The sequence below is a fragment of the Xenopus laevis genome, chromosome 6S (assembly GCF_017654675.1).
Source record: "Xenopus laevis strain J_2021 chromosome 6S, Xenopus_laevis_v10.1, whole genome shotgun sequence".
In the NCBI taxonomy this organism is placed as follows: Eukaryota; Metazoa; Chordata; class Amphibia; order Anura; family Pipidae; genus Xenopus; species Xenopus laevis.
In genome coordinates this window covers 41979525-41995449 of record NC_054382.1, presented here as the reverse complement: position 1 = coordinate 41995449, position 15925 = coordinate 41979525, and the positions used below count along the sequence as shown (strand labels likewise).

Sequence of the window (15925 nt, the reverse complement as noted above, 5' to 3'; positions counted from 1 at the left end):
TTTCTTCTCAAAGCTTTCCTGTGAATTGTATTCCTGTATTATAATCACCTTACATTTGGGGTGGTGCCTAGGTGTTACATAGCCTGTAAAAAAAGGAGACACTAATAGATTCCTTATGTTAATAAGACACATATCACACTATGGGGAATACACTATGGTTAATACACAGATAAGTAGATGGATATGGGGCCAAACACATGGAAACCTTTGATTTGGAGATATACTAAAGTGGACAATTTAGTGGTTCTAACATCGTTAGTTTGTGAAGCCTCGCACTGATCTCCTGTCATAGATTATGCTGTCAAATCCACATGAACACAATTCAGTCTTTCAGAAAATATCTCTAATCATCACAAGTACGGACCTAGTATTATTACTCCAGTTATATACTGCCATGGATTGCCCTTTCCTGAATCCCAAGATCAATGCAGCCATTGAAATGGAGCTTGTAGCTAATTCTGATATTACATATATCTGATTTAATGGCTAAGAGTGAAATGTTTTACATTTTCCAACACTTGTCAGCATTTTCCAGCATATTTATACAGTAGTTCAGTGTTATGGCAATTGAGATATACAGTACACTTCAAATTTGTATCTAAAATATGTTATCAAGGATCAGTAGTAGGACTGTTGAATTAAATGACCCATCTAAGGAATCATTTTCCAGATGAAATAGTATTATTAAAGCAAATTTAGTGATGCTGTAGACAAATTATTCTATCTTCACTAGAACAAAGATATGTTTTGCCCATTTTATATTCCTCCCATGGTCTAGATATTTTTAAGGTTTTATCCTACAAGATGATACAGAGATTTATTTGAGTATATTACAGGATAATTCACTGGTTTACAAAAGCCTGTAATTCCTCCATGGTAGAACAGCAAAAGAAGATACATGGTAATATTTCCTCGCTTTAGGAATAGATATATATTTGTTGCTGGTTAAATCAGAGGCAGTGAATCATATTTTTAATGTATCGGCTCACTAGCCAGCTCCCAAAAAGTATATGTTGGGAAACCACACTGTAAAGGCAAGGTATAGATGCTTGTTCTGTATCACTATGGAATTGTTGAACATTTTAGTACTTCAGGATTACAACAGAAAACACACTGCATTCTTTATCAGTCTCTGTAAGCTTTTGCCTGCTACTAGGAAGTTCCTTGAGTCAAAATGTTTTTGTCCTGTATACCTCACTCACCAAGGCATAAAAATTCTAATTTTCTTTCCCTTTTTGATATATTCATTTTGTATTATGTACTCTTTAAAGGGATCCTGTCATCAGAAAACATTTTTTTTTCAAAACGCATCAGTTAATAGTGTTACACCAGCAGACTTCTGCACTGAAATCAATTTCTCAAAAGAGCAAACAGATTTTTTTATATTCAATTTTGAAATCTGACATGGGGCGAGACATTTTGTCAATTTCCCAGCTGCCCCTGGTCATGTGACTTGTGCCTGCACGTTCGGAGAGGAATACTTTCTGGCAGGCTGCTGTTTTTCCTTCTCAATGTAACTGAATGTGTCTCAGTGGGACATGGGTTTTTCCTATTCAGTGTTGTTCTCAGATCTGCCAGGCAGCTGTTATCTTGTGTTAGGGAGCTGTTATCTGGTTACCTTCCCATTGTTCTTTTGTTTGGCTGCTGGTGGGAGAAAGGGAGGGGGGTGATATCACTCCAACTTGCAGTACAGCAGTAAAGAGTGATTGAAGTTTATCAGAGTACAAGTCACATGACTTGGGGCAGCTGGGAAATTGACAAAATGTCTAGCCCCATGTCATATTTCAAAATTGAATATAAAAAAATCTGTTTGCTCTTTTGAGAAATGGATTTCAGTGCATAATTCTGCTGGAGCAGCTCTATTAACGGATTCATTTAGAAAACATTTTTTTTTCCCATGACAGTATCCCTTTAAGTTAATTTATGTAACATTCAGCCTTGGGAGTTGTGTCTAATGGATCTTAGTGTTTAATGGATTCGAATGTGTTCCATTGGAGTCTTTACTTTGATTGTCACACCTGGTAGCTCCGTCTACTCGCCTCCCATTGACTTCTTCTTTTTTAAGTATCCTGTATGCAGTATTCAATGTTCAGAGTATGACTAAGAGGGTTATTTACTAAACTCCGAATGCAAAAATCACAAAAGATTTTTTTTTATAAAATTGGACTTTAAAAAAAGCAAAATTTTTCAGAATTTATTAAACCCCAAGGATGGAAAAGCCTGAATCTGAAAATGGGAGAAGTCCCAATGATTTTTTGATGTGGGCTGGGTTTTTGGCAATACCCCAAAGTTTTCTGAGTTTTCGGGTGATAAATCTGAAAAAATCTTGAAAATCAGATGAAAGATCCGAAAATATCGTAAAAATCGGATTTGTTCCCGCAAACAAAATTTTTGGGAAAGTGACCTCAAGTCACTGATTGGTTACTGCCTGGTAACAAGTGGAAACCAAGAGAGCTGCAAAGCAGGAAGTAGTGTTCTGGCTATTATGTTAGACATCCACTCACTCTAGCCTTTACATTTTTGGTTAACTAACTGTTATTATTATACTGTATTATTATATTACTATATTGAAACCACATGTTAGTTTGCACAGCCTATTTACCCAGTTTTTATTTTCATACTGAACAATTCCTTTAAGAAAAAAAGTTATCTCTAGCTGGTCACATACAGAACCAAAATAATAATTATATGTAGAGAAAGAAAATCAATTTTTAACTGGAAAACTGGTCAGTAGTGATGAGAATTTTTTCGCTAGACATGGATTCACGGCGAAATTCTTCATTTCGCCATCTACAATTTTTTTCTCGAAACTGCGGCAAAGAATTGGCACAACAAAAAAAATGTCTTTGAGTCAAAAAAATCACTACAAGAAAAAAACATTCATTGACTATAATGCATTTAGACAAGAAGAGAGACAAAAAAGTTTCCACAAGAAAAAACACCCATTGACTGACTTATCTCACTCCAATGCATTTGGAATGAGAAAAAAAAGTTTTATTTTATCCCTATTGACTTCAATGTGTATTCGCTCATCACTACTGGTCAGTATTTCCTTCTGCCCAAGATTTGCACCAGCCATGCCTAATTATACATTCAAATGCTTCCTTACAATTTTCAGGTCCATGAATCCAAACTAGGGATGCACCGAATCCACTATATTGGATTCGGCAGAACCCCCGAATACTTCATGAGAGATTCAGCTGAATACCGAACTGAATCCGAATCCTAATTTGCATATGCAAATTAGGCATGGGAAGGGGACATTTTGTTTACTTCCTTGTTTTGTGACAAAAAGTCACGTGATTTGCCTCCCCATCCCTAATTTGCATATGCAAATTAGGATTCGGATTCGGTTCGGCCTGGCAGCAGGATTCGGCCGAATCCTGCTGAAAAAGGCCGAATCCTGGCCAAATCCCGAATCAAATCCTGGATTCGGTGCATCCCTAATCCAAACTGCCCCACTTAAATAAGAATGAATTGGAAAGTACAGTACTAAAAAAATTCTGAAATATGCACTTTTTGAGTGTCAATGTAGATGCAGATAAATATCTTGTATTTGTTTATATATTGCTATCTCTTATTATTATTTTAGGTGTGTGAATGGCAAGAGCCAGAGCAACTAAAGAAACTACTGGATCTAAATATTAAAGATAATGGAGAGCCCCATGAGAAACTCATTCAGCTTTGCCAGAATGTCATAAAATACAGTGTAAAAACAAGTAAGAACAAAGCCTTTATATATTTTATTTATATATAAGCAATTTTTGCTCATTGTCTGCCTTTATGAATTTAAGGAAATGCTGTTGAACACACACACATCTAAGACAGCAGAGGAGGTGAACAGCTTTTGAGATATTTAGCTTTCAAATACTGACATTGTATTGTTCTGCATGCTGTATACTGGGACTGTTCACATCAGCTCAATTGAATCCCCCATCACATTCAGTCACACTATGGTCACTTTTAATAGGAACCATTTGACTTGCTTGAATGCTCTTTAGAATGAGATAGCAAACCAGAGCACCAGGAAACCAAGGCAAGCATTGGGAAGATAAGGTTACAGTATTTTATCAAAACGATACTCAAAGGCAATAAATACTCTTCAGACTGATGCCCCCATTTTACTGCTTTAGGGCCCCTAATTTCTAAAACTTACCAAATAATATTTACAATATTCAAATAATATTCATAATATAGTCCGATTGCCATCTTGGAGTCAGGAAGGAATTTTTACCTTCTCTGAGGCAAATTGGAGAGGCTTCAAATGGGGTGTTTTGCCTTCCTCTGGATCAACTGATTTTAGGCAGGTTAAAATAGAGTAAAAAGGTTGTACTTTAGCAGAACTGGTCTCATATTGCTATAAAGCTAGAACCAGACGTGCACCCCCACCCCATCTCCACTTTAAGATAAGGATTGAGTGTTAGGGGCACATTTACTAAGGGTCGAAGTGAATGTTCGAATTCAAAAACTTCGAATTTCGAAGTAATTTTTGGGTACTTCGACCACTGAATAGGCCAAATTCGACTTCGATTAGAATCGGAAAAACTTTGAATATTCGACCATTCGAATTTCAAAGTGCTGTCTCTAAGTTCGAGTGAAGGAATAGAAGAGTGGCTACTTCGATCATCGAATGGGCTTCTTCGACCTTCGACTACGACTTCGACTTTGAATCGAAAGATTCGAACTAAAAATCGTTCGACTATTCGACCATTCGATATTCGAAGTACTGTCTCTTTAAGAAAAAACTTCAACCCCCTAGTTCGCCACCTAAAAGCTAGCGAAGTCCATGTTAGCCTATGGGGAAGGTCCCCATAGGCTTTCCAAGTTTTTTCTGATCGAAGGATAATCCTTCGATCGATGGATTAAAATCCTTCGAATCGTTCGATTTGAAGGAGTTAATCGTTCGATCGAACAAATTGCGCAAAATTCTTTGACTTCGATATTCGAAGTCAAAGGATTTTAATTCGCCAGTCGAATATCGAGGGTTAATTAACCCTCGATATTCGACCCTTAATACATCTGCCCCTTAAATTAAATCATATATTAGCAGCAATGATATAAAATGGCACACTAAACAATTTAAACAACAAAGTAATTATAATTAGTGGTGATTTCGACCTTATTTACCAAAGAGCGTGAAACACTATGGGGCAAATTCACTAAGCGCCGAAGCGCCGAACGCTAGCGTTAGTTCGCTAGCGTTTGTCATTTTCGTTACTGCGCAAATTCACTAACGAACGCTGGCGTAGTTTCGCTAGTGTTACTTCGCACCCTTACGCCTGGCAAATTTTCGCTAGCGACGTAACTACGCAAATTCACTAACTTGCACAGTGTACTGAACGCTACCTTTTACGCTAGACTTCCTTCGCCACCTCAGACCTGGCGAAGCGCAATAGAGTAGATAGGGATTGTTTCAAAAAAAGTCAAAATTTTTTCTAAGTCCCAAAAAACGCTGGCGTGTTTTCTACGTTATGGGTGATAGGCTGAAAAAGATCGAAAATTTTTTAGGGGCTCCCCTCCTTCCCCCCCTACATTTTCTGACTCATGGCAACTTACCTAGACAGTGGGCACATGTGTAGGGCAAAATAAAATTTTTATTTGATGATTTGAAGGTTTTCTAGCCATTTGTAGTGCTGATACGTATTCCTCCATTGAAATTTGAATTTCGCGCCGTATGCAAATTAGCCTTCGCTAGCGTAACTTCGCTTTACATAGCGAAACAACGCTAGCGCAACTTCGCAACCTTATGCTACCCCTGAGCGCAACTTCGGATTTTAGTGAATTTGCGGAGCGCTGGCGAAACTACGCCTGGCGAAGTGCGGCAAAGTGCGGCGAAGTTGCGCCTGGCGCAACTTCGCATCTTAGTGAATTTGCCCCTATGTGCTTCATTTAGTAGGGCCAGGAGTAGACTATAGACTGAGAAGCCATCAGGTGCAAGAACAGTTGACTGAGGATGAAGCAGAGTACTAAGGAGCTAAAGCAATTTTCTAGACAGAAAGGCACTAAAATGATCAGGTAGCATACAAATGCAGAAATCAAACACAATTCAGGGTAGACAGCAGACAATCATATTCATTAACATGTCAAAAAAGCAAGAACCAAAAAGCCAAAGCAAGAGCAATCTGGTCCAGAAACATTATGTTGCTTCTTAATTACATCATGGTTAGAAATCAGACTTCATAGCATCGGTATATTGCCATCATGGCATGATGACAGTGCTCAGTGTTGTACTGGGCCGGCAGGACATCAGGAAAAAAACCAGTGGGCCCCAATCTTCATGGGCCCCTTCACTATGTTTCTTAGGTGGCAGATCCAGTGAATGTCAAGAAATATTGTGCAGTTATTTTAGGGGCAGTTCATTTAGGGGCAGATTTACATATGGTCGAATATCGAGGGTTAATTATCCCTCGATATTCGACTGCCGAATGTAAATCCTTCGACTTTGAATATCGAAGTCGAAGGATTTACCGCAAATAGTTTGATCGAACGATCGAATGAAAAATCAAACAATTAAATCCTTCGAATAGAACAATTCGAAGGATTTTAATAAATTGATCGAACGATTTTTCTACGACCAAAAAAAACTTAGAAAGCCTACCTTCCCCATAGGCTAACATTGAGCTTCGGTAGGTTTTAGGTGGCGAAGTAGGGGGTCGAAGTTTTTTTTTTAAAGAGACAGTACTTCGACTATAGAATATTCGAACGATTTTTATTTCGAATCGTTCGATTCGAAGTCGAAGTTGTAGTCGAAGGTCGAAGTAGCCAATTCGATGGTCGAAGTAGCCAAAAAAAACATTCGAAATTCAAAGTTTTTTTTATTCTATTCCTCCACTCGAACTAAGTAAATGGGCCCCCAATGTGCCAATACTGGTGGAAAACTTTTGCACTATTAAATATACTGTACCAAAGAATCTCAGTTACAATTATAGATGTTGGCAGTGTTTAATCGGAAGTTGGAAGATGGGTAATGAACTCGCAGAGTAGAGAGGCAAGGTCAGAGAATCAATAACAAGGTTTAGACATGGTCAAACATGGAGAATACGAAGGACACGCCAGAAGCACAGGTCAACAGAAGTAAGGTATCCTTATGATGCCAGGAGGTCAAGGTTTCAAGACATAGCTACATATGAAAGTGAAATAAAATGGGTCACCAAATGCAGCATGTTCCTTTTTCTGGAAACCTTTGGAGAAATGCATGGATAAATGTGGAAGTTTAAACATTCTCATATTCTCCCAGGAATTCTCCTCAGGAGGGACATTTTTCATGCTAATGCAATATTGAAAATGTTTTGCTCTCTCTGTAGCTGAGGATTTCTTTCAGTTTATATTCATATCGATCTTGACAGCAAACCAGCTGAGGACCCGAGGAAAGTATTACTAATAGTAAGGAGACCAGCATGAAATACAGAGTGGGCACTGAGCTAAGTTCCAGCTAAAAGTTTGCTGGAATGATATCTTTCTTGGTGAGGAAAAGTCAAAGTAATCTGGGGAGAATTTCTGAGATGGAGGAAGAATAATTGTTCATTAGCATCCCTTTAAGAATGGGCTACTGATCCAGTTTTGCAGAGCAGGTAGATTAAATTCAAGAAATCAATACACCTGGGTTTTATGCAACCAAAGCTTGCCTCCAAGCCAATTCAAAAATAAGCACCTGCTTTTAGGACACTGGAAGCAACAGGGTTGGTGAGCAACATTGCTCGCGAGCCACTGGTTGGGGATCGGTGCTCTAGCAAGATGGCAACATACATACCTGTCACTAGTTAATTAATTAGGTATTTATTTAATTTTGTGGCTACATACTTTTTTGTGTTCACAGAATTTCTTTTGTGGTGATAAGTTATTTAGTGTGTATACATTTGTTTTTGTGCTGAAAATTTTCATTTAGATAGAACAGATTAGGAGAAAGTATGCAACTGTAGAATGTCGTCCCCCCAAAGTTATTTTTACATTTTTGTAATATTGTCATATATGATTAGTGTACCATTATGTTTATATTTTCCATCAGTGGCTCATCCCAGACCTGCAGGCTGCAATGACATTTCTCATTAGAATTCTCTGGAGCAAATATGATAAGAAATGTATTAAGAAATGTTACTACAGTAACAGATGGGAAAGTGTTTCAGCAATATTGAAGTCTTTTGGATTGCCTCTTTGGATGCTCATGTGAATCTAATTGGTATTGATCTACATCACAGGTTAATACTGTATATTCACTGTGATTACATGCAGTATTGCAGTTTAGTTGTTGAAATTAAGGCTGATGGGTGATTAAATTATTAATTTGGTCTAGCTCTGTACTATTGTGCTAGCCTGTGCCTTCGCTTATAGCCTTATTTATACATTTATAGGATCTAAAGTCTTCAGGAGTGTCAATATTGTAATATTTCATGAGACTGGTGCTTGCTTAGTTGAAATAAGTTTTGTGGTCACCAAAAGTTTGCAGTTAATGTTCATTGCTTCAGTTCATATTCGTTATATGTTCATTTTAATGAGTAAAGAACTAAGGACAAATTATACGTCCAACTGTAAGAAACAACGTTTATGGGGTTTTTTTTGTGCAGGTTTTAAAAACAAAATAAATAGTAATAGGTCATGATAATAATAGGTTATTCATCTTAATCACAGATTGAGCATAATTATATGGGATAAGTGCTCCATTTACATTGGCACTTCAGTATCTTACAAAAGCATACATAAAAAAATAGCCCCACCAAAAAAAAATAAAAAAAACATCAAAAAATCTTCACAGCAATGTGAGGAATTTAACAGGATGAATATACAGCCTGGCATAGTTTTACAGTTTCTAAATACCTTGCAGATCTGTGATGGAGAATAACGGTACCCACAAAACACAAAATAAAATAGTTAAGTGATCATCTACATAAACACGTGCATCATCTCTTTAAATTGTTACATATAAGCTGTAACACAAGTGCCTATAAAATGCCTAGTGAATTCCAAGAGTGCATATATCAAAATCATGAAAAATATAAAACCTTTTCATAATTGTGACTAATCTTAATAATAATCATGACTATTGTAATTAAAATCACAATTTTCTGTGACTATCTGAATATTTAAGTAAAAAATCAAAATCAATTAATCACAACCACAGCCGTGTAAAGCCACAAATAATCGTGGTAATTGCTGTTATTCATGCATTTGCAAGTCATTTGAGAATTAGTATTATAAAATTGTGCTAATTTTTTTAAATAATTTAATAGACTCCAATGACAACAGTAAATCTGAGTAAATCTGAACTTTTTTTGCTGCGATTGTAAGACGCAGACATGATTCCCATGCATGTATTTTTCTGGTCAGAACAATTTGTGACCATTGATAAAGCTGATGAAATATACAAATAATAAGAACTAAGGACCCATACAATTTATGAAGTTATTTAAAAGGAAGTACCATGAAAACAATTATGCAATTTATGCTTTAACTTGTGCAGATAAGAAGCTTTTTAAATAGTTTAAATAATGGCAGTAATTCTAGACCAAACTAGGGAATGCAGAATAATTTTGATCTACTGTAAATAAAGATGAATCAGAAAGGAATTTTGTTAATGAATTGACATTTCTCAATGATGTGTGTGTAGCGCTAAAAATAAAATAACACCGTCTCTACTATGAGCTCAGCTTACTTTCATATATATATGTGCCACGGATGAGACCTTTTTCTCAGGAGTAAGCCCTCGCAACGGTGTGGAGGCAGGGTGTAGTGCAACTGTAACCAAGTGCTTAAGCACAAGAATTGGGCACCAGTGGTTCTTTATGCTTAAGCAAATAACTTAGTTTATTTACAGGATAATCCACAAATCCATGAGTACATAGGACATATAGCATAAAGGATAGCATATACTCACAGCATCAGAGAACAGCTGGATCCCTGCAGGTAAGGGAACATTTTAGCAGTAGTTAAACAGCAATTGAGAAGGTACACCCAGCTTTCAACCTGTGCCCTAAGTGGAACCCAGGGGAATCCCTACTTCTGGGTTATTAGTACCAGGGATCTTAATCCCTCTCTCCTCATCGAAACCTTGAGCTGCTCAACTAAATAACCTATCTATCACTCCTAGAGTTATCTATTAAAGATTATAGATATCCACTTTACTAGGTTCTAGGTTCCACTACCCATTCCCTTCCTGCCTGCTTGGTAAGGGTTAAAGCAATGGACCCAGAGCACATGGTTACCTACACCTTTATACTATAGCATAGTGCTATCTACAGTATACTGTGAGAACAACAGGGGCTTAGTTTAAGGCAGAGCATTGACAGAAGTCCCCACTAGGACCCATTTAGGTGTCTAACACACTGAGGATTTGTCTGCCAATATTCACTAAGAGTGGCTATTTTTCACATCCCTACATGTGAATGTGTCAGAATGTGTACCATTCTTACCTATTGAGAGATAGTGGTCAGCACATTTTATCTTCTCTTTCTTTATACTGTATTTAATAGAGTAATGATTTCTTCTGAAATTCTAAAGTGTCTAAAGTTTTACCAAGAAGTGACTATTGTTAAGGTTTATTAAACACTTCCCACATAGTTTAAATCAGCCTCCAATAAGATATACTATTTCTGTAATAATAAAGTTATTATTTTACTATCCCCCTCTCAGCAATCTGCCTTTTTACATGCAGGCTTTTTTGTGCCAGAGGTGTTTTATAGGGAGTTGGTTAAGTTCATTATCCAAGCAAAGGGAGAAAAGATCAATGATGTATGAGAGCTAATTGTACATCAAAAACTGACTCACACTCCTTTGCTGAGTGATGGTTAGTTAACAGTAATTGATAACTGCAGAAACTTTGAATTTTTAAGTGCTTACATTTATTCTGTATTCTTTTTTCAGCAGGATTTGGATTCGGTCGATTCGAATCCTTCTGCCCGGTTGAACCGAATCTGAATCCTAATTTGTATATTCAAAGTAGGGGCGGGGAGGGAAAGCGCATGACTTTTTGTCACAAAACTAGGAAGTAAAAATGTGTTCCCCTTCCCACCCATAATTTGCATATGTAAATTAGGATTCGGATTTGGTTCGGTATTCGGCTGAATCTTTCTCGAATGATTTGGGGGTTTGATTGAATCCAAAATAGTGGATTCGCCGCATCCCTATTGAAAACAATCCTTCCCAGACATATCATTAGATCAGTATAACTCTATTATTTTGATCTAGCTGCCTGGCTCTGTAATAATTTATTTTAATCAGTTGTAGCTCAATCTTATTGTTTCTTAACTTACAAAATTCTTGATTTATTAACAAAATACTAGCCATTGTCACTTGACTGTTCCAGTGAGTCTGCTTTTCCCATTTATTGCATGCTGTATGACTGAAATACCATAATCACATATACTGTACTTCTGAATGTTCTCATTTTAATGTAAGGGTTTCATAAAGGTTTTGACTGACATTATCATTATCATTACATATACTTATAGTTTCTTTATAATATTCAATACTTGTATGTATTACACATGTGCACAAAAACAGGCATGGACTAAATATTGATATTATCAGTTTAAATTTCTTGGACTAATCAGAACCATTGCAGTTATATAGACTTGAGGAGAAACCTAATGGTTCAAATACTAAAAAAAAAAAGAAACAACATTTTTTTTTCTTAATATAAAATTATCTCACTACAGTATCCTGTAGCAATTTTAGCAAATTTAAGAAATATGTCAATAAACACAGGTAGTTCTGCCAGGAAGACAAAGATGGAACTAGTTTTTACAAGAGTCACAGGTGAAGACACACTTGGACCATAAGATAATGTGATTTTGTGTGCAGGATACACTGAACTGGTATCAGGATGTGGGCCAGTGAGGAGGCAGACATCAATGCAACTAAAACTACAAATACAACCTAAAATGACTCTTATAGATCTACAGTTATGTAGACCCTCTTCTAAGAAGGCAGAAAGAGCCTGTAGCGCCTTCTTTAATCACTTATTGCTATCATTACTTGATTAGGAACAGTCACATCATTTCAGAAGTATATCAGCTAGGATTGTTCTACAGAAAACTTTATTTCCTAAAGGATTTCTTCATTGTTTGGTTAAGTCATGTAGGTTATGATATACTATTGACAATTTTTTCACCTTCCTTGTTGCATAGGTTTATAAAACATTCATATGTTTTTTAAAAAAATGTAATCACATACTGGCTGATAGTAATGTGTTTCAAATAACAAAATCATTACTTGTTAAAGAAAGCTACACATCTTAAGGTGGACATACACGGGCCGATAAAAGCTGCTGACAGACTGTGTCGGCAGCTTATTGGCCCGTGTATGGGGCTCCCCGACGGGTTTCACCGATCGAGATCTGGCCGAAAGTAGGCCAGATCTTGATTGGATGGGACAAAAAAATCCCGTGGTCCCGCGATCTGACTGCCCGTTAGGCATCGTTAGGATCCGATCGTTGGGCCCTAGGGCCCATGATCGGATCAGCCCGATATTGCCCACCTCAAGGTGGGCATATCGGAGGGAGATCCGCTCGTTTGCCGATCTCTCCATGTATGGCCACCTTTAGCCAATGGCTTCCTCAAGCAAATTTGTTTTTCTCTCCCTTTTTTATCCTTATTCATTGGTGCTACTTCCTTCATACACTTCATGCTGACATGCTATCCACTCATTCATTAATTTCAGAATTTGCGTAAGGTTTCCATTATTCCTTTCCATTTTCTGCCATGGCTCTCCCAGTGACTCAAGGGGGCGTGCCATGTCCGGGGTGGAGCTATGATGTGACAATCCAGAGGAAGGCAAAAAACCCAATTTGAACCCTCTCCAATTTGCCTCAGAGGTGGAAAAATTCCTTCCTGACTCCAAAATGGCAATCGGACTAGTCCCTGGATCAACTTGTACTATGAGCTATCTTCCATAACCCTGTATTCCCTCCCTTACTAAAAAGCCATTCAACCCCTTCTTCAAGCTATTTAATGTAACTTACCTGTGGCATTGTCCAAGCATTCTCTGCAGCCACTGTGTGATATAAAGTCACATTTCAGCATCATTGCTGTCTGTATTATAAGTTTTTCTTGTCTGTCCTTACTATACCTAAGGTCTCCAAACCCATAATTACTTCATCTGAGCCTAACAAGAGTGGCTCAGTGACTGCTATACTGTTTTTAATCACCAGGTGTAGGGCTTACTAGCAGGTGTGTATGCTCTAGAGAAAGGAATTTCTGAAGATGCCAGATTGCTTATGAGGTTGGTAAGTGGTGAGATTTGTATTACTGTTGAGAATGTTTTGTTTAAAAAAGATAAAACGCTAGAGTTTTTTCCTATTTTAATGTAGGTCTATGTTTTACAAGTTGTAACTGTTGTAGCTATATATTATTTACACTTGACCATTTGAAGCTCATGCCACATTTGTTTTAGGATGGGCTCATGTCTAGGATAATAGAGGACCTCTTTAGTCTTTATTTTGCTTCCTTGGGCATTTTTATTAATAAGTGGCCAATTCCAGCAATTTCACCATCACTAATAAATGCATACATATGACCTGTATATACCATCTATATTTAAAATGATGTAACCATAAGTATTAGTGATGTGCTGGTTGGGTGAAACCTGACCCGACTTCCATCGACCCGCCCTGCCGATGATGGCAAGCAGGTGCACATCTATAAAAAAGGAGCCGGAAGTCGGAAGAATAAGGTGGCAGATGGGGAGAGCTCAACCCGGATTCGCCCGCCACCCGCAAATGGGGGTGTGCGAGGTCGGCCCGAACCCACACGACCCATGGGTATCGGTCCGGCTAATATAACTAATAAGTATGTGAATTTTTTTGCTGTGATGAATTTCCTAGTTAAAATACGGCAGCATTTAATTGCCAGGACTGATTTTCGCATTTTGATGAATGCGCGTAGTCATCTGATGTAGTTGCGTGAAGTATAGCGAAGATTTCTGAAAATTTGGACCTGAGTAAATGTGCTGCTAAGTGTGAGGGGTCTCTAAACACTTTTGACAGTAGCTCACTGAAAGCAAAAGCATTGTACTATAATTATTCAGTTATTTCAAATTAAATACTAAAGAAAACCACCACAATTTTTTATATATAGTGTTCATCGGAGTTTGCCAGATAGTAATCCATCTCTCTGCTCTCAAACTGTCATTTCTTTTATTGTGATTTATAGTGCTGCTTGTCAGAGAAACACTCTAAAAACACATTGAGGGCAAAGGTGTAATTTAAAAAGAGAGTGATTGGCATTGTGCTGCTTCACTAGTGTTAGACAGGCCTGTTGGTGTATCAGAGATACAATACCCAAAGGGCAACCTAAGTACTGGGATGCTCTTATTCAGTGGTGCATTAATGGCTTATTAGAATCTGAACTGAGAATCATGACAGTTCTGTTCTACAGAACTCCTATAAACAAAATATACATTGCATATGTGTTTTATGGATATATTTGCTGTCATTATCTAAAGCTAAAAATGTATGTGCTTGTTATAAATATTAGGTGACCAAAAATACCTATAAAGATTTTAATACAAAATAACCCAACTGAAAAATGGAACCAAGTTGAATAAAACATATGCGACTAGACTTTATTCTGTAGCAATATTATCTGTTGTCTAAGTAATCAAGAAGTGTTCTGTTCATTTCCATGATTATCAAGACTATGGAAACACAGACTAAATCCATACTATTTAAGGAAATTGCAGGTGCTGTAACCTATGCCCCTGGGAGGGATGTTTTCCCAGTTGGAATGTTATGTGTATAGGTAATATAGTGGGAGGGAGCTCATGGCTCTTCCCCAGTGGTGGATGCTGCTGCACATCTTGGAAGATCCCAATAAAAGAGAGTGATTTAATGAAATCAATCCCTTGGAGAAGTTGAGAATGAGGTATTTAATGCCATATGTAGCACTCGTAATAGTAAACTTCATTGTGTAAGGAAGGCAGACTAGAAAGAGCAGCACTTGGTTTTAAAGTGGATTGGACTCATTTTACACTCCCTGAGAGGTTTCCCATTATGGGGATCAGGAATTGAAGTGTCCAAACAAGGTGAGCACAAACTTACAGACTAAGTCCCATCTTCCACATGGTACTAGTGCCTGCTTTGTATATAAAAATCATAGGAATGAATAGAAGGTGGGTGAGTTTTTCTGTGGTGAGCTATATCTCACATTTTAATAAGTATACTGATGAATATGTTGGTTCCAATTATTAGATCACTTACCTCTATTATATAGAGACGGCAATGTTCAGAGATACAGTTTCAGCTATTTACCTACTCAATGGTATGGTGCATCTCCTTTATTTGGGATAGTCTCTAGGAAAGAAAGTTAGATTAATTTTATGACATTTGGATTAATATTTAACGGATATTTAAGGGACAATTTAAGACCCCCCCTTCAATGTTTTATTCTGTCAATGAAAATAATGTATTTAAAAAGAAAACATCCCAGTGTAAGGCCAATAGGTGTTTTGTCTGACCAGTAGTACGTGGGGTCTGGGTGCACATGCCCAGACCTACAGCTCAAGGTGGAGGTAACCAAGCAAAACAGATAATGGCAGACACTAACAGATCTCACAGACAGGCTTGTTAAAAAACTGAGAACTTTATTTTAGACCACAAAGTAAATGAAAACATAGCCTTACATGTTTTGTGCCTGTAGGCACTTAATCATAGGCTCATAGGCCTAAAGTAAAGCTCTCAGTTCTTTTACAAGCCTGTCTGTGGGATCTGTGAGTGCCTGCCATCTTCTGTTTTGAATGAAAATAATGTAACTGAATAGAACACCCATGTTAGCACTGTTTTACCATAAGTATGTAGATCATATGATATTCCAGGTATAACTTTGCAAACCTGTTAAAACTGCTACATGAGCACCATGGGGAGATAGTAGAATTAACTGCTAAAAACAATTTGCTCTCCATCCTCCTAGGGCTTCAGTCATTGCACTTGATACATTCC

The 15925-nt window shown here is 37.4% G+C and overlaps 1 protein-coding gene across 1 annotated transcript in view; it reads left to right on the top strand.

Annotated features, from left to right (window-relative positions):
- Positions 1-15925, top strand: part of gadl1.S (glutamate decarboxylase like 1 S homeolog) — a 140338-nt gene that overhangs the window by 26443 nt on the left and 97970 nt on the right. The window contains exon 3 of the mRNA XM_018269298.2: positions 3593-3719. Within this exon, the coding sequence (XP_018124787.2) occupies positions 3593-3719 (127 nt within the window). The remainder of the gene's footprint in view (positions 1-3592; positions 3720-15925) is intronic.